Genomic DNA, 22,843 nt, shown 5'->3' on the forward strand with positions numbered 1-22,843 from the left:
CCGGGAGCTCATACTGAACAGCAACAGCTTCAGGAAGGGGAGGCACACCAGCCACGGACTTCGGGATCATAGCAAGAGAGCTGGAAAAACCATGGCAAAAGCAGTCAGCGAAATTCCTGAATAACTGAGGGGTCATTCCTAGATCACTGCAGGAGTAGGTGAACATCATGTGGTGCAGTAGGGATAACCTTGATATTATTCTGGAATAAACAGCTGGTGTAGATTAGGCCAGAGAAGGAGGAAGGGAAAGGGGAAAATTGCCTCCTCTCCCTGTGTGTCACTGAGTTTCTTTACATTAAGGGGGGGAAAGCCACATCCTTACTAGAATGTCTTCTTCTGGAGTCTTTCCACATGTATAACAGGCTGCTTTAGACGGCAACCAGTAATATTGAATTGAAAACTTCCCCTTTCGACAGTGCTTTTAAGTTCAATGAAATAGGGCCATCTAGGGGTGGAATTATAGCACTACAACAACTTTACATGCTGGGACATCCGGCAATTATTTTAAATACTCCATTACCTCCAGCGGGGTGTGTATGTTTGTTAAAAAGCAAGATTACCGAGGAAAAGTGCAACAGATGTCCTGAGGTTGACAACGATGTGTACAGGACCTGCAAACTTCCAAGAGCGGCCGATCATGAGCATGCAATAAATCGCTTGTGTAGAGAAGCTTGCTGTCTGAGCATAGGTAAAGAGAAGGGGGAAGGTGTTTGGGGCTGGGCAGGCCAGCTGGGAGGCCATTCAGGGCTGAGCTAGGATCTCTTCTCCAGCTTGCATTTTTATACTAGCCAGAGAAGAATTCCTGGGGCTGTAAAGATTGATATCCGATGTTAGTCTACTGTAAATTCCATTAATTTCAATGGGTCTACTTTAACTAAGACTAGCATTGCATACAACCCATTGCCTCTTCTTTGAGGTAGACCCTTACAAGCTCCAGAAGCTTGTTCTGAATCAGAAGTCAAAAAACTGCTGGCATCCATAGTCTCCACTCCATACATTGGATCCCCAACTTGATTTATGGAAGAACAGAGTTCCTCTTTCACGACCTTCCACTGCAGTGTCCCTTTGCACCTTCTTTAATCCCTACTCCTCTCATAATGGTTGCTCCATTTTGCTTCCCTGCTATGCTGCGGAAAGGCCAGATCAGTTAGATGTGGCAAGGTTCCTGAGCAACCTGGCTTCCACACAAACTGTTTCCTTGTTTTTATATAATAAAACCATTTTAAAATCAGTGTAACTGCTTAGGTGATGCAGTTTATGCCAATATAAAAGTGCTTATAGAAATGTAATTTGGGTGCATTTGTGCATTACTTTGGTAGATCTGTAGAAGCTGGTGTGATACAGTTAAAGCTGAACAATACCCTTGTGGAGAAGAAGCACTACATTACCTTTTTAATGCTATATTGAGGGCAAGTGATCATGTATTTAAAGTGTTTCGCTGCCATGTATTAGGGCCATTCAATGGTTGCAAGAATAATCAGGATAAGCACTGGAATAGTCCAAAATGGTGAGAGGGTGCTGCTGTAGTCATGTCCTGCTTGTGAGTTTCCTGGTTGACTGCTGGTCGGCCACTATGAACAGAATGCTGGACTAGATAGAGCCTTGGTCTGATCCAGCATGGCTCTTCTTATGTTCTTATATAGAAGAGTTCCCCTACTGCCTGTGCGATTGTTAGTTACACAGTGAAGGGAGAAAGATCTTTTATCTTTTCAAGAATGATTATTTTAGGGTGCATTTCTATGCACACTTACCTGGGAGTAAACCTCCCTTGAAGTGGGATTTATTTCGGAGTAAACATGCATAGATGATTGTGCTGTTAGTTACTTTTCAGTTTGGGGCAAATGGTTACTTTGAGTTCAGTGATACATGTATTGCATGTTTATTTTGGGGTCTGGATGTTATGCAGATTTGACAACAAAGAATAATAAATAAATTGACTTGAATTCATTGGGGTGCTGTTTTCTGTTGCAATTCACCAGCAAGTGAAAGGGAATTTTGTTTGCCACTTTGAGCATTCCAAAATGGTAATTCATACATTTTCTAAATAAATATTTAACTAAAAAATCCTGGGACTGAAAGTGAGTGAAAAATGGTTTTTCTCTGCGTTTAGTATGATTCGAAGTTTTCTGTATTATTACTATTACACAGCTTTGCCAATGTAGCATTTCTACAATGGAAGTCTTAAGATACAAGAACCCACAGCTGGGAAGGTGGCCTGTCCTGCTCATGTCCCAGATACCTACAAAGTTCAACTGAAGGCAGCAGAAAACAACGCTCCAGTCTCTTAAGGAATTGATATAAGGGCAGAAAGTTCTCCATCTGGAGGTCCTGATTTGAACATTTATGGCCTGTGAGAATAAGAGCTCCATCACACCAGCGTTTTAATGCACTGTCGACATGCATGGTGTCCGGTTTTGCAGCGCATCACTCACATGATGTTGTACCCATCCTGCTGTGATCTTGCTGTGAATACTGTTTCCCCCTCCTCTTCCATTTTATTTTTGTACAGGGAAAGTCTGGTTCTTTTCACCATGCATGATAACATCACTGTTCCATTCCTGTGTAATTTCCTTTTCGATGCTATTTCGGATGGTCCCGATTTTTCTGCTGGGGGTGGGTGGTCTGTGGAAGGGCATGTGTGTAGGGTGGTGTCACTGATGAAAGCAGAGGTGCAGGGTGGTTCTTCTCTAGCATGCCATTTCAATTTCCTTTCCTCGTCATTCTCCTTGGGAACACCTGCTGGAAAGTTGGTATGGAGTTCGCTGAGTCAGTCCATCATACTTTCGGTCCTCCAACTCAGTTTATAAGGATCCTAGGGAAAGCACTGTGTGTTCTTTTTCTCCCCCCACCTTTTCCGAAGTTTTACAGTGCAACAATACTTCACTGAAACAAGGATAGGTAGACCAGTCCGTGGACATGCAAGGGGTTGAGTTTCCCTAATCCCTTAAGTACACTATTGCATCATTACACCATTTCAGACTTGCATTCAGACTTGCATTCAATTGAATTTGCACAGAAATAAAAAAAATAAAACTTGGGAAAATAAGAATTAGGGCAGGGGAAGGAACCCATGTCCCACAGCCATCTCAAAGTCCCTCCCAGCTACAACAACCAATGAACTGCCAGGGGAAGGAGAAGGGAGGAGACAAGGCAGTATGTTAGCGATGCGAGCCCGCACAGGTGAAATAGCGCTGAAATTGCGCAACAATGTACACATGTGAAAGTGATCAGTGCTTGACGTGCTGTCGAAACGGAGCTGGATAGTGCGAGGACAACCTGGGGGAAAAACATGGTGTGATGGAGCTCTAAATATGAAAAGGCTTGGACCAAAAATTCTGTGAATTCTTCTTTCACCTGTGGCACTGAAAATGAGATCTAACTGGGCACTGGGCAGTTCCTTCCTTCAGTTTGCCTTCTTCATTTATTTTGTGGTCTGCTAGGAAGGAACCACTCTCTCCCTAAACCAATAGGCTTCATCTGGACAGACTTCATGTCCCACTGTAAATACCTGTCAAGACAATGCTTTGTGTCACTGAAGTAGCTGAGTAGAGGTAGAGTCAGTATAGGAGTGAGGGAAGGAAATCTGTAATCCATACGAATATTATATTTATTTTATTTATATCCTGATTTTACTCCAAGGAGCCCATATGATCCTCTTCCTCTCCATTTTATCCTCACAACAACCCTGTGAAGTATGTTGCCAGAGTCCAGATAAAGTGCTTCTGTGCATTCTCATGTGATGTGAAATTTCCTTTCAATTTGACACCAGTTCAGAATCTGGCTCAGCATATTTTGAATATCATGGGTTGAATTTAAATATATGTACACAATGTATGTCATGTATTAGAATATATACATACTTAATGGTTAAATGAACTGTGACATGAGACACATTTTCAGATGTTAATAGATTTTTTAAAAATAATAACATTATGAAAAATAACTTGGTACCCATTACCATGGAGACTGAACAGTGATAGCACCTGGAGGGTCTAAAGTAATTGGAAATAAACTTCATTTACAATCTCTTGGCAATATTGCTGTCAGTTGGGAACAGGCTTTTCTAATGTGAATGGCTCATATTAATTCATTTCATGTAGTTATCGGTTTGTGTGAGATAAGGGAAAGATTTGTCTCACACTATCTTCATTTTTCTTCTTAACAACTGCTGATAAAAGTGACATGTTATCTCTTTAAATTATTTGTGTGGGGGGGTCTGTATGTAAGTGATTTTAGACAGGGTATATAATAAACATCTGCTTATTACATTGTAAAATTGTTTCTCATAATGGAAAACACTTTCATTCATGATGCAGTTACTCATGTAAAAGAAAGGAGTAACAGTATGAAGCATTTCCTATTTAAAAATAGTTAGTGATCATTTTCAAATCTGTATTAATTAGACCAGTGGTGGTTTTTTTAAATCTGCTTAATACTTTATGCACTCTAAATCCATTCTTGTGATGGGGGCTTTAACCATAAAGCAGAGAGAAAAAACTTAATATGCATTTGTTTAGTTGACCAAATTAGTAAGTTGTGTTCTGAGGCTGGAGTTACACATTGTAAAAAACACGGGACTGCCGTTGAAAATGGAAGCCCCATGTCATGTTATCCCCTATTCTTCCTAATGTCTTGGATCATTTATCCCATGTCATGACATCATCACATGGTACATTTCCCTATTCCCTTTCCATGTCATTAGCTGCTCCTAGGGGGGATGGAGAAATGCACAGTGTAATGATCTCAGAACACTTGGTAAGTGATCCTACACATTATCAAGGAAGGAGAAAATTCAGCATGGGGCTGCCATTTTCAGCTTTACCCCTATGTTTCTTTCAATGTGTGGTTCCACTCTAATAGTCGTGAGAAATTATATGACTAGAACAGCAGGCATATATTGAGACAGTCTAGTTGAACAGTATGAAACTGTGTCATTGATGTATTCTAAAGATTTATTGTGCTTGTTTAACATTCTGGAAGACTTTGGCCTTGTTTACCCAGTCCAAATCTGTGTCTAAGGACAAATAAACGTTCTGTGCCTTTGGGTACAAATCGCCATTTTTACAATACATTCTTGCAAATATTTAATTCTGTTTTTAATGTAATTCCAGTTACAGAAGAAATCAGAAGACATTTGGGACAACGCCAGCCCATTTGTCATAGAGCGTTGAGCACTGAATAAGCAGTGTAGGATTTTCTGTTTCTGAATGATAGGGAACATATTAATATGATTTAGACATGAGAGAACATGAAATTGCAATATAAAATTCTGGTAAACTTCACTGGGATTAAATTCAAAAAAGACAAGCACAATGCTTGATCCTGTCCTCTAATGAGGGTGGGTGGAAGCAAGTGAAATCAACAGTTCTTTCATGTGAAAATACATGTAAACTTAGATATTCTGGTTTGCTGGATTTTTCATTAATGAATGACAGTGTATGTGCATGCTTGTGTACTAAAGAAGAAGAAGTGTTCTTCCAGTCTGTTCACCTACTTTAAACTAGGAACAGTGAACCAGCCCCATCAGCCCCAGAACTGTATTTAAAATGCCTTTCAATTTGGGGGGCAAACTGGAAAAACAGCTTTTTGGAAAGTCCTATAACAGCTGGATTATCTACCCATCCCCTTGCCGTTTTGTACCATAGAAACAGCATAAGGTAGATGGGATTTGTTTCTGCTGCTCGACTGTGAATTCTTCTGTTGCAAGGAGACTTTAAGTGGTGTTGCAAAGTACTAGATAGCCTTCTCCAACGATGAGGAACTATCTGACTAGAAGAGAGGATGCCTGATTTCTGTCGGTTCACATAGAGCGTCATCAGACGGGGGGGGGGGGGATTTTCGCATTTCCCTACTGTCACTATGGCCTCCTGCTGCTGTCCCACAATAGCGATGATCTCTTTACATGGGGAGAGAAAGAGAAAGTAGCAGTGACCATGTGGCCCATTCAGTGGGCGCTTTTATTGTGTTGCTTTTCCTGCACGCAGCAGGAAATGGTGGCAAGTTTCATTTTAAAAAAATAAGTCGGATTTTCCAGATCTTTTTTTGTGATGGAAAAACGAGCAGAAGGAATGGGAGGCACACGGGAAGTGGATGTTGTTGTCTAAAGGACGAGTGAAAAATTGTGTGCGGGCAGTAACAAGTGTGCAATAAAACACTCATCTGATGGTCACCATAGAGTCTCCCCACCCTTCCTTTGAGATAAACTGCAGATAAAAGATGGAGCTGACTTTTAGCTGGAGTGACTTAAAACACACTATAAGCTTGGGCAGTGTGGTAAATTAGTTATAACTGCTTCTTGAAAAGGTCACCTGTGTTCAGCAGTTCTAAGAAAGTGGCAGAGATAATAATGTGTGTCTGAACAATTATTTACAAGTTTGATGTTTCTTGACTTTAAACGTTAGAGATTGTCACATTTTCGTTCAAGGTAGGTCCTGAGGACATACCTGAGGAAGTTTTAGTTATTGTCTTACCTATATTCCCTGCAGCCTGGTTTATTATAAATGTGTTTAATATGTTTCAGCACACCAAGAAGACCAGATCAATCAGACCCCTCCTTTGGACAGAGAGCAGCATCCCCATCCCTGAAACAGGCCGCTCAGACCTGTGAAAGCACAAAGGAGATGAGGAGCCACGGGCAGATCCCTCAACAGGCTGATGGGCCAAGGAGGACTCTCCAAGTGGACAGGAGGGACCAGAGATCAGGACGTTCACCATCTGTGTCACCCGATCGAGGTAGCACCCCTACCTCACCTTATTCTGTCCCGCAAATTGCACCCCTTCCCAGCAGCACTCTCTGTCCTATATGCAAGACAACAGAACTCACCTCCTCTCCTAACCAGCCAAACTTCAACACCTGTACACAGTGTCACAACAAGGTCTGCAACCAATGTGGATTCAACCCCAACCCTCACCTGACTGAGGTAATTGATCTTTATACATCTATGTCTAAACCTAACGTTTTGATCAAGGAGTGGCAGGAGTGGGTAACGTGACCCTCCAGATGTTTTTGGCCTATGAGTTGTAGGACAAAACATCTGGAGGGCCACAAGTTACCAATTCTTGCTAAATGACATCAAAGCTCTTATAAATTATTTGACTGCTGTTAATGCACCAATATGGTATGGATCTAATTCTATTGCACTTTATGAAAACGGACTTCTGAATTCAACCTTTGGGAGATAATTCTTGAGATATGAAGCATGGGATCCGAGCTAGCAGTGGCTGACCAATAAAGAGACCTTGGGGGTGGGGGGTGGCGGACAGTTTGATGAAAATGTTTACCCAGTATGTGGCTGTTGTGAAACAGGCAAATTCCACGTTATGCATAATTAGGAAAGGAATCAAAAATAAAAACTGCCACTATCAAACTGCTCTTACACAAAGCTGTGGTGGAACCACACTTGAAATACTGCATACAGTTCTGGTCACCACATTTTAAAAATTACATTGTGGAGTTGGAAAAAGTGCAGAAAAGGGAAACTAAAATTCTCAAGGGGCTGGAAGTTCAGAGAAAACTACAGTCCTTTGAAATGATTTACTCTCCCCAGCAGATTTTGTTGGTGGTGCCCCCCAAAAGTGAAATTGAGCAGATTAACATGAGACACAGTTTATGCTAACTGATTTGAATAAAAATTATTATTTATTATTTATTATTACATTTATAACCTACCTTTTTCCATCTTTCAAGGGACTCAAGGCAGCTTACATGGTCCTGTTGTGGGAATATAACATTTTCCTAGCATTTCATCTGCAAAATTTGATACCAAGAAAAACTGAGTACTAGTTTACAATCTCTTGTGTTATACCTTCCCTGAAATACATGTACAGTAGTTGTCCCTCTTTTCAAGTCTGTGGCATTTAAGACACTTGATTTTACCTTCAGCTGGATATCAACTTGCAAACGGGTTGACTTCCACAGCAGCTGCCACACAATGCTTGATCACAGTTGCTAGGCACAGATCCTATAATCTGAATGAAAAATAAATCTGGGTTCTATAACCATGATGACCAAACTTAGGACCAAGCTAGAGAATATGTGCAATGCATGATTACATTTTATATATCGGTTGTTAAATAGCAGCTTTGGAAGTGGAACAGCAGTCATCATACTCAGGAATGGTGGGAGCCCCCGCTTCTGCTCTATTTCTCAGTCCAACAAAAATCGTCCCCTCTGAAGTTTTCGTTCAGTGGCAAATGGCAGCTTTGGATGTGATTTTCAGTGGAGCTATGGCATGGGGGATAGGGCTAGATCCCCTTCCTGTCCACCATGGTCCCAATCCAGCACCTTTTACTGCTGTACAACAAAATATCAAATTGCTTGAATCCCCAGAAGGTGTGAGGGAGAATGTAATGGGCTGAAGACTTGAGGCAAGGTGAATAATGTAAGGTGGGGCACTTTATTATGTCAAACTGGTTCAATATGTTTTCTTCCCACTGGTCTGAATATGAGAGACTAAAGAAGAAGATATCCCAGTTATACAAGGTCTTTATAGAATGGAGAGTCACTTTGGCAGAGAGAGTGACCGTGATACATCATCCTTCATCTAGCACCCTTTCATTTGTGATTAAAACTGGTTGAATTATTTGCTGCAACATTTGCTGCATGTCCTTTGTCATTTCAAAAATATTTCTATACGAAAAAGGATTCAGCATCCTAACCACTGTTACTGTTCAACCTCCATTTATTTCAATGGAGTTTGAAATTAATGGAGTTTGTACAGCAGCTGCGTTTGAATTATGCCCCTGTCGCGTTAATGCATATTTGCCTGAGTATTTGGTGTGAAATATATTTTCAGATGAATGTTCATTATGCTTTTCCATTTAGAGAAATGAAACTGCATTTCCTGAATGGTATTAAAAAGCATTTAAAGCTTGGGAAGCAATAAAAGGATCTTTAAGTTAAAATGAGTTAGCATCCACATATTTCAGAATTTGACTATTTCATTTTTTGTTCTAGAAAGGCAGAGAATCAGCCAACTTGGATAATTCCTGCTTCTTTCCTCCATTTGTGAGGACAATTTAATTGAACAGTATAAAATAAACGAACAACAATTAGGCCTGTATAGTTCCAGATTATTAAAATAATAATAATACAGTGACCAAGTATAATACAACCCTGATTATTTTCAGTCAAGGAGGAGTTGTAATTGTGGGGTGTGATGCTTGTAAATGAAAGAGACCAATTCCAAGGGCAGAATCTAGCAATCATTTACAATGTGACGTACTGATCATCTGCATGTGGTGAAATGACCATTATGGCCTTAGCTAGGCCTAAGGTTTATCCCGGGGTCGTCCCGGGGTCATCCCTGTTCATCTAAATGACACACAGGGGATCCTGGGAGCAGGCAGGGATGACCCCGGGACGATCCCAGGATAAACCATAGGTCTAGCTAAGGCCTATGTTCCTGCAGCCACTCAAAACGTCAGAGAAGGGGTGTATGCAGGAAATACTGCTGGCTCATCCTTTGCCCAAAACCTACACACAACCATCTCTCTAAGCAGTTTGAGATGTCAGGTAGGATATCGTTGAGCAGCCGCATTGAGTAGTCATCTGATTCCACCTTTTGACTGACTGTCTCCACCAGCAAATAAATATGTTGAATGAGGCATAGCTACTGCTACACCAGCAGAATGCTTCAACCCTGATGTTATATCAGCACTTAGAGATGTTGTGCCACGATCGTATCAGCCCATATGTTTATGATTGTATTTTAAAGTCACAAAGTAATAATAGGGCAAAACAGAGACTTGTTTTTATGAATAGGCATGAGTGTAAAATGAATGTATTTATGGTTGACAGTGGCTGAAAAATATAAATTGTAGCAATTATCTTTTCGATGCATGTACCTGGTCCTTGCCACTTTAGGAAGTGGAAGAAAATAAATTGTTAATATCCAAGAACAAAATGCAAGGGCTAGCAATAGAGAACACTTTATTTTCTGAATAAAATTTTATTTCCCTGGTTTCTATGTTTTAAAAGTATTTTAGGGCAAATCTTCTTAGAATGGCCCCCATAATTCTCTCCTCTGCAAATGAATGGCTTGGTTTTAAGCTGGTAGAGTAGTTTTAGGAAATCCTCCTTTTATACATTTGTTGAATATTTAATAGTACCGCTGTTTCTTTCACTTTCTGATTGGCTGACATAGCAAAAGCTTTGCTGCTTTTGTGTGTGTGTGTGTATAATGCCTACGGTCTTCTGTTTTTAGATTCCAGTGGAGGTTTGAGATGATGAAACACAAAGTTGCTAATTTACAGAATTAATCCTTTCTCTGTTTCATCTCCTTATATTTAATGTTCTTGTCTTTGTTTAAGTAATCAATGCAGTATAGAAAAGATAGCAGAATGATAGCCAAGGGACATTTTTCTTCTCTGAATCTTTTATCCAAAGTTCTTAATCCCAGATGGGGCTTTTTAAAGGGAGTTTGTACATCTTTGATTTTATATATATGTACACACACACACACACACACATGCTTCAGATTCCTGAATGCAGAGCTATTCCAACTTGTATGCCACGTCTTCCTCCCTCATAGACTCTTGTGAGGTTCTTCTACTCTGTCGGCCCTCACTTATCTGTATTTCCCTTGCTACTTCATCTTCAGGTTTCCATTGAAAAAAATTAAATCAAGTATGCAAACACAAGGTTTCTTATGAGCCTTATACCTTCCCAGAATACAATGACAGAAATAAGAGGGAGTAACGGTACAACTCACTATTCTTTATGTCTCATCTGCATTATAATTAGGGTGACCATATTTTGGAAACCAAAAAGGAGGACAACATGGTCGCCCCCAAGGGGGCGTGTCCAGTACCAAGGGGGCGTGCCCACCCGAACATAGCCTTGGTCACATGTCTGATTTTACAGCACACATTTAAGACAAATCTGTTCTACATAACATCTTAATGTTAAAATCACCGAAATAAAGAACAAGTGAGAGATTCAGTGTATCTGAAATTAACTTCACTCACTCCTACTTTTGTAGGTTTTGCTGTACTTTGAAGCTTTTGCTATATTCTGTGTGTTATATTCTCCCCTTCCTTCAAATATCTTTTCTGACTGTATCTTCACTCATTGCAAGCTGCTGTTGTTGTTAACAGGGTTTGCTACTGGCCCCAGATCTGTTTCAAATTTGGTATGGCTAAAGCTCTACCTAAAAGCTATCATGGTGCCAACTTTCAGCTCTTTATCTTTAAAAATGACAGTTTAAAAAAATAAAATTTTTAAAACCTCATTTTTAAAAAAAATCTTAAAAAATCAATGGATGAACGGATCTGTTTCAAATTTGGTGTGGCTAAAGCTCTACCTAAATCCTATCATGGTACAAAGTTTCATCTCTTTGTATTTAAAAATGACAATTTTAAAAATAATAATTTTAAAACCTCAATTTTTAAAAAATTCCTAAAAAATCAATGGATGAACGGATCTGTTTCAAATTTGGTATGACTAAAGCCCTTCCTAAGAGCTACCATTGTGCCAAGTTTCATGTCTATCTTAAAAAATGATGGAGTTATAAGTATTTTTGTTAATTCCCATTAGAGCTGCTCTTTGGGGGGGAAATCTGGATTTCCCCTCCCCCTCCCGGATTTGCCATCAAAAACCCAGACAAATCCGGGAAAATCCGGTCATATGGTCACCCTATTATAATATTCAGTTTAAGAAGAATACTAATGAGCTAGAGAAAACTGAGAGGACACTATGAAGGCTAGAAAAGGTTTAGAAAGCATGCCAGAGGAAACATTAATGAAACAAGTCTATTTAGGCCCTAAGAAAAGACGGTTAAATGATTTCTTGATAACGATCTATTTTCAAATGCTTAAAAGGTGGACATAGAGAAGATAAAGAATAGCCACAAACCACAAGGTTAGATGCAATGAGTTTGAACTGTGGCAACTAGCTTTTAGTTGGATGCTATGAAAAACTTTCCTAAACAGGAAAGCTCTTGACCAAATTCCCTGAATACTTGCAGAGCCATCTAGCACGGATGATTTTAAAAGCAGAGTGGGATTGACAAATCCTACTTCTTCAACTAATAGGATTAAAAAATTCTTGAGAACTTTGCCAAACTTGATTCAGTGGTTATTTCAATGGCTAAAATCCTATATTCTAGTCTCTGTGAAATGCCAAGTTGGCATATATCTATGCATCCAGACAAGTAAGATAAGTTTATTTAAACAGTTGCACAAGTGCATGCTTTAAGTGTTCAATTTGCTGAGTAGTTCTTTGATGCTCACAATTAATCATGATGCGAGAGCACAGTTTTGCTTGTAAGGTTATGAACATTCTTTGACATTACTTTGCTACTTGAAATGTTGATAATTTAGAGAACTACAAATTAAGTGCAATCTTCAAGGTATTTACACCCACTTAGCATTTAATTTTGCTTTGCATGAGAGGAAGCATATTTTATTTTATTTTTTTCCATTGCTCTGTGCTTTGCTAAATGATGAATCTGGCTATCGCTCATTCTGAACCCAGGTTGAATCTATTTTCCCAAGTGTGTTGGCATCATTTTAGAACCATGTCAGTTTTAATTATTTGAGTTTTGAGAAGAATGCTGCTGACTGTTCTAAAGAACTAACCCATACTGTTTATTGAATGAGACATCAGCCTTGGATGCAGTCACAGAATGTAAAAAGGAAGAGAAGCAAGAGGGAAACTTTGGTAATAAAATGGATCGAAAATGTTATTTATGTATTTATTTATTTGGACATTTTTGCAGAACCTTTCTATAATAAAATCAAATTAAAGGCAACTTACATTAAAATATAAATCACAAGAACATTAAAAACAAACCTAATGAAAACAGCAACTCAGCAGTAAAACAACATAGTAAAAAAAAAAAAATAGCAGCAGCAGAAATGAAGTGTTAAATAGTGTATTCGTTTACAGGAGCGTTTTCCCCCATCCCAGTATTTCTGATGAACTAGATTCCAGAAAACCCTTTTTATGGTTAAAATAAAAAATAAGTCTGAAACAAACATTTCCTAAAATGTTAGACATCATCTCAAGGAGTAAACAATGTGAGACTTTGTGGTGGTCTTTCTTACTGTTAGAAGCAGCAGTTGTTTGCAAATCTAAGCATTTTTGTTGCAACTGAAAGTGTTACTGTAGAACACTTTACTCATACAGAATTGACTTTGATCCTAACTTTTGCTCTGCAAATGGAACATTTGTTCACATTTATGAAACAGGGCTTTCTCTTTGCATCCACTGTGTTCAATAAAAATCTGCTTTTGGGAATGGTGTGGGATATGGTACCGGGGTGTGTGTGGCAAATGGAGGGGGTTGATGGAAATTGCCCCTATCCTTTCATGAAAGGAGGAGCAACTTAGGAGCCAAGCCATTGTCATGCTAGATGTGACCAGTGGCCTGTCTTTGAGATAAGAACGATCTTCAACATTAACCTGCTTCAGCATGATGCCACAAAGAAAGTTGTAAGAAACTTTGGTGTATAAAATACAGGTGGGCAGAAGTGTCTGCCTTGATAAAACATGGTTTATGTCTGAATAATTCCATGCTCCACTCCAAATTTATTATAACCTTTTTACTTTCCCTCTGTCAGGCATTACTGTCAATGGTATTTTTGTTCTTTGCTTCTGGAAAGTTAAGGAAAAACCTCAGTATCTTGAATGAAAACACATTCTTTGTGAGAACTTCCATTTTGTCATACATCCATCAAAAATGTTTCAAACAGTATGATTTATCCCTGCAAATCCAGCAAGTATCAGGGTTTTTTATAGCACTCTCATGCAACTTGAGTTTGCCTTCATTTTATGCACCTCTTTGTGATGCAAAAAAAAAAATCACATTTGGGGCAGTCTACATTTTAGCCTAATCAGTATAGATATTTGTTAATGGTTTTATAACTCATACTAAGACTTTGTGCTGTGTCCCTTATGGCATTGAATTCTTCAGGGCAATGTCACGTAGCTGAAGAGTTTTCCATTTTCATCTCGCAGTGTTTTTGTTCTTCTTTTACACAAGGGGGGGAAATAAGCATCTGGGTTCCTTTTTATAGCCAATTCAATATTTTGTGCTTTTCTGCAGCACCACCTAGCTTCTCTCTGAACTAAATATACCTGTTCTTTTAAGTCTTCTCTAATTTGGGAAGTATTTATTTTTTGGGCTGTTGCCTAACTTTTTGAGAAGACACTACAGGCAAATAAGGCTTTACATAATAGCACATTTCTCAGCTTCAGTTCTGTCAGCCCTTTGCAATACATACTTTACCATTCTAATCTCTGGCCTTAGCTAGACTTACCTTATAGTCTGTGATGGAGGAGGGAAGATCTTGCATTGTGATTAACGCGAGTTCCCTCCTCTGTTTACACGTGAGGCATGATGACCTCAAGAAGAGAGGCATCACGCCTGCCATTTTTTTTATTTTTAAAGATGACGGAGCGCATGAACGCTCATGTGCTAAAGGTAAGTTTTTTTAAAAAAAAAATGTAACTACTTTCCCCTCTCCCCCACCCTAACCCCGATGGGCAACGGGCCACACGTTCCGCAGTCTCAGGCTCAGCTCGGGACCACGGAAAAAGTGGGTCCAAAGGGGAGGGCTCTATCCCAGGGCAAGGGAGGGATCATCCCTCCCTGATTCTGGTATCCCCTGTGCGTCATGTGGATGCACAGGAACAATCCCGAGATTCGCCCCGTGATAAAGCCCGGTCTAGCTAAGGCCTCTAAATCTATTAAACAGAAACATATAGTTATCGCCTAGTTATATATATAAAAAAGATTCTTGCCCTGGGCAGTCTTTTTCCAAATCATCAATAACATCCAAGGTTGCTTTATGTGCGAACAGTTCAAATTGCTGTTTCTCTCTTCTGATGTATAGAGTTGGGGGGAGAATAATGAAAAGAGTGTTGCAGCAAAAGAAAAAAGATGAAACAAGTGCTAATAAAAAACGTGTTGGATACATTATTCACTATGAATAAGAAAATTAGTTCTCCTGACAGCCCTCTTTAGATATGTGTCATCCACATGTTCTGCCTTCAATATAAGAAGTGAGCAAGACCAAGCAGGAGTTCTGCGACATTTTAAGAGGTATGACAAACAGTATGGGCGGTTCACATTGAAACATTAAGCTTTCTTCAAAGGATGTAGGCGTGTGGGTTTCTTTGTGGGAGAGTGAACATGGGGGTGAAAAGTAATTAAAACAGCAGGTAGCAGAGGCGAGAACTTTGGATGTATGAAAAAAACAGCATGATTGCTTCTTTGCAATTGCTGTTTTATCAAGGGCAGCATGAAGAACACTCAACAAGGATAGCCAAACGTGCCAAGGTTTCAAAGGCAAGATTTTAGGAGACCGTAGAAGTGTGCATTTGTGATAACTGTCGCTAAAATTATCTCAGTTGTTTCTAATTAAATGTAAATATTAATATTTGCATCAGCAGAGCCCCTAATGTCACCCATAAGAACATAAGAAGAGCTCTGCTGAATCAGACCAAGGGACCATCTAGTCCAGCATTCTGTTCACACAGTGGCCGACAAGCTGTCAACTGTGAAACCACAAAGAATTGAAGCCTATGGATGGATTCAAGTGATAAGCAGCTATGTGCAGCTCCTTTAATTCTGACTGCATAGAGGCTCCTCTACAAGGAAAGCAGTGGTGCGTATTGGCTCAATGTGCTGAAGTTCTAGTCTTGATCACACCACTGCAAACTAGCTTGCTGCAAAATGGTAGGGGTGAAAACTTCTATTTGGTGAACCTCAATACACCTAACTGACTCCCCAAATAGCTCCTTGCAGTTTAAACCCATCCTATATATCTAGTGTTCATATTCATACGGTTCCTAGTTGCAGAAAAGACATTCCAACAACATCAACTTTCTCCAACCTAGTACCCTCCAGAGGTTTTGGATTTCAACTCCTAGCACTCCTAACCAGTGGCCATGCTGTCTGGGGCTGATGGAGGTTGAAGTTCAAATCATGTGGAGGGCACCATGTTGGGGAATGGCTGCAGTGCACCATATTGTGGGGATATCATTTGCAGTATTCTTGAATCCTGAATAAAGTCCTTCTTTTCCCCCAACATACCATATATTTGTGTTTCTTTGATTTTTGCAAATATTTGCCATTTGTAGCTTGAAACATTTCATTCAAAATGTCTGGAGAGTAAAACTCTTTAGGGGTGAACTGCATGCAAATTTGTGTAATAGAACTCCCAACAGTATGGAACCCCATAGGGAGAAGAAAAACTAGGGGAAAGGAAATGTCAGTAGAAAAATACTGGTGGGGAAAGGGTTCAATTCATACATGTGTGTGGGCAGGGCGGCATGTGCACACTCCACACACATACACACACCATTCCTCCAGTCTAAATAATGTGGAAGTGGGTGGCCATGTGCCCTGCTTTACAGAGGACAGATCTCTATTTGATGGCATCCTCTGTTTGAAGGGCTGTCTGGTCCAAGTCTGGTTTACAGATAAAGCAGCTGAAGGAGGGAGAATTGGGACCTTGAAGGTGCTCATCAACTGTTAGCACTTGGAAAACAAGATGAACAGACATCCAGTTCCCTGGGCACAGTCAGACCCCACTAGGGAGAAATGTATTGTATTTCTATTCAAATGATACCCATTATTTCTAAATCTGTGTTCTCTTTTGTCCGCTTTTGCGGTGATTGTGGGGAACCACTGGGACTCAACAGCTCCTCAGGGCTCCAAATGGGGGATGACGGGCTCATCAATCCAGCTGGCTGGGCAGAAACACCACAGCTGCAGCTTATCAAGCAGGCTGGGGCTGAGACAGAGTTGAAAAGGCAGAGCAGAGGCATGGTGTTAGGGGCAGGGGGTGCAATCAGAAGGAAAAGCTGAACCAGGAATGATTGAAGAGTCTGGAGGAGGAGGAGGCTGGACGAAGAGGACAACTGCAGAGAGAAAGAAGGACAGAGAGGCCAGTGGAAAAGAGGAAGAGACGCCTTGGCTGGAAGGTGGTCACAGCCAGTAGGGACAAGCAGAGGAGAGCAGCTCTGTCCAGTCACTCTGGAAAGGAAGGGGAAGGGCTTGCTCTGACCACCTCTGATAGCTGCTTCCCTTGGCCCCAGAGATCCCATGTTGAACAACTCCAGAGCCTAGAATGGAGAGTGGGCCTATGATAAATGCTGGGCTTTAGAGTGGAGAAACATGAGGTAGGGAACCAGAAAAGGAAAAGCTCCCAACTACTTTCCCCCCAGACAAAGGTCACAAAGTATATTTCACTGATCCCTCAGCCAGGAGTGAGAGACATAATTCCTTGACTTGGAATGAAGGTACCTTGGGAGATTGACTGACTAGTGATGTAACTAGCAGTGCTTAATACACAAAGCTTATTGCATCCAAGACTTACCTGAGCATAATGTCTTAATGGAGATGATAGAAGATGGGTGCTTCAACGTGTCTCTCCCAGGCGAGGTGCGGACAGTGATGCAGTTCTCATTTTTGGCAATGCATAAGTGACCTCCCTAATGGTTTATTGCTTGGGTCTCAGACCTGGCCCATCTTGACTGATAGCTTCTAGTGGGGCGGGGGGATGCCCAGTTGGCCCTGGGAAATGGTAGCACCTCACTGATAGAAAGATTTGTCTCAGTCACCTTAAAGGATGTTGTGGTGTGGTCATTCCTAAAGAAGGCTTCCTTAGACCCAAATGATCTGGCCAGTGTCTTCCCAGTCATTAATATGCCCTTTGGGGAGATATAAATAAATAAAAATACCCCCTTCCAAACTGGCTTTTCTGTTGAAGTATCATCTTTTGAAGTATTGTTACACACATATAATGTTTAGTTTGACCCTCTGAAACCTCGATCCTATGGAGGTTGCAGAGAGGGGAGAGTCAATGGCTGTGAACCGCCACGTCCAAGCCCCGCTAGGCTCACACTGACCAGGGCAGAAGGCTGGAGAGTGGTTTCCTCTTGCAGGGCATTTGCATTTTCTTTCCCATTCTGAGTCAATGAGGGAGTCAATCTTGTGGATCCAAAGCCTCCCTTGGCCCACCCCTAGTATGCCCCCCCCCATTTTCTCCCTACCATTGTTTCTGCCACTGCAATGAGGAGGCCTCTGAAGGCAGAGTTTCTCCTGCCACAATGGACCTTCCTCTCCACCTGCAAAAGGGGACAGGGTCTGAAAAATCCTATGTCCTTTGGGACACCCTCTTAAGGACCATAGAATTGTGTCCCTAAAATCATGATTCTGTTTTAACTATGGTATTACTATCAGCATTTCTCAGTAAAGGGGAATGACATATTTAATACACTCTATCAGAGAGAGGCAGTTATCTTACTCCATGACTCTCCACCCAGGGCACTAGATTCATTTAAAAGCATTTCTGGCATTGTATTAATGATGAGAAAGAGCGAGCTATTTGTTTTCTTGACTTCTTCTCTGAAAAAAATGAGCTGTTTCCACCTAGCTTTCAAAGCAATAGGCAGAGATGAACCGCATTGAACCAACTGAAATAGCTGTTAATGAGTGAAGCTATAAGAGAACAGAAAACTAGGAGTTATTCTTGGCAACTTTGAGTAAAACAGATGACATTTCCAGCCATGTCCACCAGTTCAGTCCTATCTGAGGCATTGCCTTTATTTCAAAAGGGTTGCTGTGCTAATTGGACTATAAAAACACAGAGATATTTTTAGCTTTGATTTAAAATGTCACTTTTATCTACTCTGTTAATGTTTTTGATCAAAGATAGCCTAAAGGATGTAGGTCTGTACTACAAATTTACCATATGAAGCTAGTGTCTTCCTGTTAGAATCAATTCTTTTATTGGAATCGGATGAAAATATTTCTTTATGTGGGCAAAGAAGGCTGAAATAACAGATTTATTGCAAACTATTAAGTGCAATAAAGGCACGTAGTTGGCCAGGATCATGATTTTGTGAACCGCCCAGAGAGCTCCAGCTATTGGGCGGTACAGAAATGCAATAAATAAATAAATAAATAAATAAATAAATAAATAAATAAATAGTAATTTTACAGTGCAACAAGGATGAGATGCTTGTGTAGCCACAAATGATGAAATAAAATACTTCACTGATGTCCAAAGAGTTTTGCAGGGTCAACCATCTGTCCTTGAACTTCAGTGTATGCATGTGACCTTTTCAGCTGCCCTCAGTCCTCACACCCCACACACCCTGAAATTGAAGGGATTGTCCAGAGCAGGAAAAAGGGAGAAGACTGGCAACTAATTTGCAAAAATAAGATGAGGTGAACCTCCAAAGTATGCTTAAAAAAAACCCCAAAAAGTTCATTATTGATGCATTTCATAAAGTTATTTCCAGGGCTGGCGCCAGACTATATTGTGCCCTAGGCAGGCGCGTTCTGAAGGCCCCCCCGCCCGCTCGCTCACTCACTGCTCCCCCCCGCCTGCTCGCCCGCCCACTCCCTCCCACTCCCGGCTTTGAAGCCAGGACGCTGGGGTTGGGGGGCGAGGCAGAGGCTTTGAAGCGGCGCGCCTGGGTCACGGAGCTGGAGCACGTCGCGGGCGAGAGCCGGGCTGGGGGCGAGGTGAGGTGCGGCGGTGGCGGCGGCGACGCAGGGTGGGGACGATGACCCCCTCACAGCTGCCACCGCCACCTCCGGGACGTAAGGAGCCGCCGCCGCCACCGCTGCTGAGGGGCTGCTGAGGCCGCCCCCCCGCCCGGCTGCCCCTGCTGCTGCTGCTCCCCCCCCCCCGCTTAAAAAAAGGGGAAAAAATGAAGCAGCGCGCCTGGAAGTACTGAAGCCTCCGCCTCCAACCCCAGCATCCTGGCTTCAAAGGAGCCAGGACGCTGGGGTTGGGCGGAGGCTGGGGCAGCGGCTTTGGAACAGCACACCCAGAAGCCGCTCTAGGAGAGCAGCTTCCGGGTACGCTGTTCGGCGCCCTCGTTTGCTTGGCGCTCTAGGCGGCCGCCTGAGTTGCCTCTATGGCAGCACTGGGCCTGGTTATTTCATAAACTCTGATGTCCTAAAAGTATAATGTAACTAGTGATGGGTAAACTCCCCTAGGCTTGACTCTGGATTCAGATTGATAATTACAAACAAAAGTGGAGAATTCTTGGAAATAAGTTAATTTGAGAGGACTTCAAGAGGCAACTGGACAGCCACCGGTCAGGGATGCTTGAAGGTGGATTCCTGCACTGAGCAGGGGGTTGGACTCGAGGGCCTTATAGGACCCTTCCAACTCTACTATTCTATGATTCACCAATAATTGCTTCCTCTCATGAGCCATCAAAAACCCTCCCCATGAATCCCTAAACTCTCTTACCTGATGACCGCTGTGGCAGCATCTGATCACTAGGCTACTGCAGCAGTTGCTGCTGCTGTTCTGCAGACTGACGTCTCTCCCCCACCCCCAACACACACACACTCCATGGTGATTGTTGTGGCCATGGCTATAGGAAATAAGGGTGTCTCTCTCTTCTCCATCCTCCTTTCTCCCATTCTTGGCCTTGCTTACTTGCTTTCCCCCCCTCTTTCTGTTTCCCTTCTGCCCTCCTCAATCCTATGCGGCAGAGTCTTGCTATTTACTGTTTTACTCTGTACAGCACCATGTACATTGATGGTGCTATATAAATAAATAAATAAATAATAATAATAATAATAATAATAATAATAATAATAATGGTTCCTGAACCACTGTTACAGCAATGTGCCAGGAGCCCTGGGGAATATAGTTTTATCAGGGCATCAGTGTCCATGTAAACAGTTTCAAAGCTTGTTCCAAGGACGAAGGGAGAGAAAAATGGGGAATGTCTATACGGGATTCGGGTTTCAGGACACATAACGCAGCCGCCCATTCACCACAGTGCTGGGTTTTTAACGTGATAATGCACATATTCGTAGTTGCGATTTACCGTGACTTTTGGATCAACATCCGAATTTACACCACATTAAAATTATGTGTCATTGGGGGGGGGGTTAAATCGCATTTTGACATGTGGGCATAGCTTTGAAGGCAGGACAAAGTGATTGGCCAATTTCCCGCCTTCCTACCTATCGCATCCTCCTCTGGCTCCCTTGTTCCTTCCCGTTCCTGCCGTTTTCATTTTGAATTATATGATTCTGCGGAGCTCCGCAGATAGAGTTTATAATATTAAAACAAATATTATTTTAGGAAATATTATTCCAGAGGGAAGAGACTTGTTCAGTCCCCCTCTCGCTCATTGGAGAAAATCTCAGTGTGTTTAAATGCTACTGACAGTTTGTACTTTTGTGACTAAAACTATATATATATATATATATATATATATATATATATATATATATACTATACACACACATCTAATGATGAATCACCGCGGACTCTGCAGCCTGAGGCGGACTTGCGGTCTTCTTTCTGCCACTGCTGGGGTTAGCCTCCATTTTCTCTCTCTCTCTCCTGCGTAAGACTCCCGACCAGAGGCTGCTGTCTCTTGAGCTGACTGCCTCTCCACCCGTGCCCTACTCTTCTCATGCCTTTGGGAAACCTTTTCTTTTTAGAGGGTTTCCTTTGTAATGCGCTGCTTTCCCCCCCCCTCGCATCCTCCTCTGCTGCCTCGTTCCTCCTCCCCGCGAAGCTCCGCAGATAACATTTATAGCTTCGCTCGTCTAAACTCCATAGCATTGTTTGTGTGTATGTGCACATGTGCGCATTAATAACTGCACTACAAAAAATAAACGGGAGATAAATTGCTGTTGCTGCTGCAGTGTGACGCTCTTTGCCTAGATTCGAATCCATGAAAATTTGGGTTTATATTCAATGAGGAACAATCCTATTGTTGTATAGATGGGGGCAGGGACTGTCCTCAGCCTCCACCACCACAGCCGCTGCTACTTCAGCTAAATAACCAGGCAGGAGTAGGAGGGAGGAGTCATTCTCAAGTTTGAATTGAAAATACGAGCAGAAGAACTCATGGTGCATAATACTCAGATTAAATGTGAGCATTATGAGTCAGAATGTGAGGTTCATATTCTGAGCTGAGGAATTATGAGCTGTGGAAATGTCACTATATGTGAGCTTTTCTACATGAGTGTTAGGGCATCCAAACAGGATGTGACACTTTGAAAATGCTTTGAAAACTTATATAGAGTGTGTCCTGGGCCCCAACAGTTGGCAAGACTCTTATAAACTGTTATAAAGCAGTAGAGTAGATCCTGCCTTAATCTGCTGCATCTACTTTTGGTTTTGTTGCAGAACTGAGATTGGAGCATTACACAAAGAACATTTCCTTGCCTGCTTTTGCATTATATAACCTCTAAGAGGCACTGTGGTATAGTGGAATAGTGCAAATATACAAGTGGAAATAGTTTGTTTATTTATTTATTTATTTATTACATTTTTATACCGCCCAATAGCCGAAGGTCTCTGGGCGGTTCACAAAAATTAAAACCACAATAAAACACCCAACAGGTTAAAACACAATTACGAAATACAGTATAAAAAGCGCAACCAGGATAAAACCACACAGCAAAGTTGATATAAGATTAAAATACAGAGTTAAAACAGTAAAATTTAAATTTAACTTAAAATTAAGTGTTAAAATACTGAGTGAATAAAAAGGTCTTCAGCTGGCGACGAAAGCAGTACAGTGTAGGCGCCAGGCGGACCTCTCTGGGCAGACCGCCAGGCGGACCTCTAGTTCTTGTTCTTTCTTTAAATAATATCACATTTTCCTTACTCCAAAACAACCTTGCCGACAGAAGTGAAAATGGAGGGACGTGGTAAAGAACCTGTAAACAACTGTGAGTTAAATGCCTTATGTAGAAAAGCTCTCAAATTCTTAATTGGGTGTAATGATACTTTCATATCACCTGCAGAAGATGTTTACATCTTCAAGAATGGTTTTCAGAATGTATCAATAAAAACTTTTATTCTGTGAGACAGCTAGAAACTGGCTAGAAACTGGC

At 41.3% G+C, this 22,843-nt stretch overlaps 1 protein-coding gene across 1 annotated transcript in view; it reads left to right on the forward strand.

The window, feature by feature from the left end:
• The window catches only part of BSN (bassoon presynaptic cytomatrix protein), a 235,418-nt gene that overhangs the window by 23,075 nt on the left and 189,500 nt on the right, over positions 1–22,843 (forward strand). The window contains exon 2 of the mRNA XM_063121574.1: positions 6,521–6,920. Coding sequence (XP_062977644.1) covers positions 6,521–6,920 — 400 coding nt within the window. The remainder of the gene's footprint in view (positions 1–6,520; positions 6,921–22,843) is intronic.

The sequence above is a fragment of the Elgaria multicarinata genome, chromosome 3, assembly GCF_023053635.1.
Source record: "Elgaria multicarinata webbii isolate HBS135686 ecotype San Diego chromosome 3, rElgMul1.1.pri, whole genome shotgun sequence".
Taxonomy (NCBI): Eukaryota; Metazoa; Chordata; class Lepidosauria; order Squamata; family Anguidae; genus Elgaria; species Elgaria multicarinata.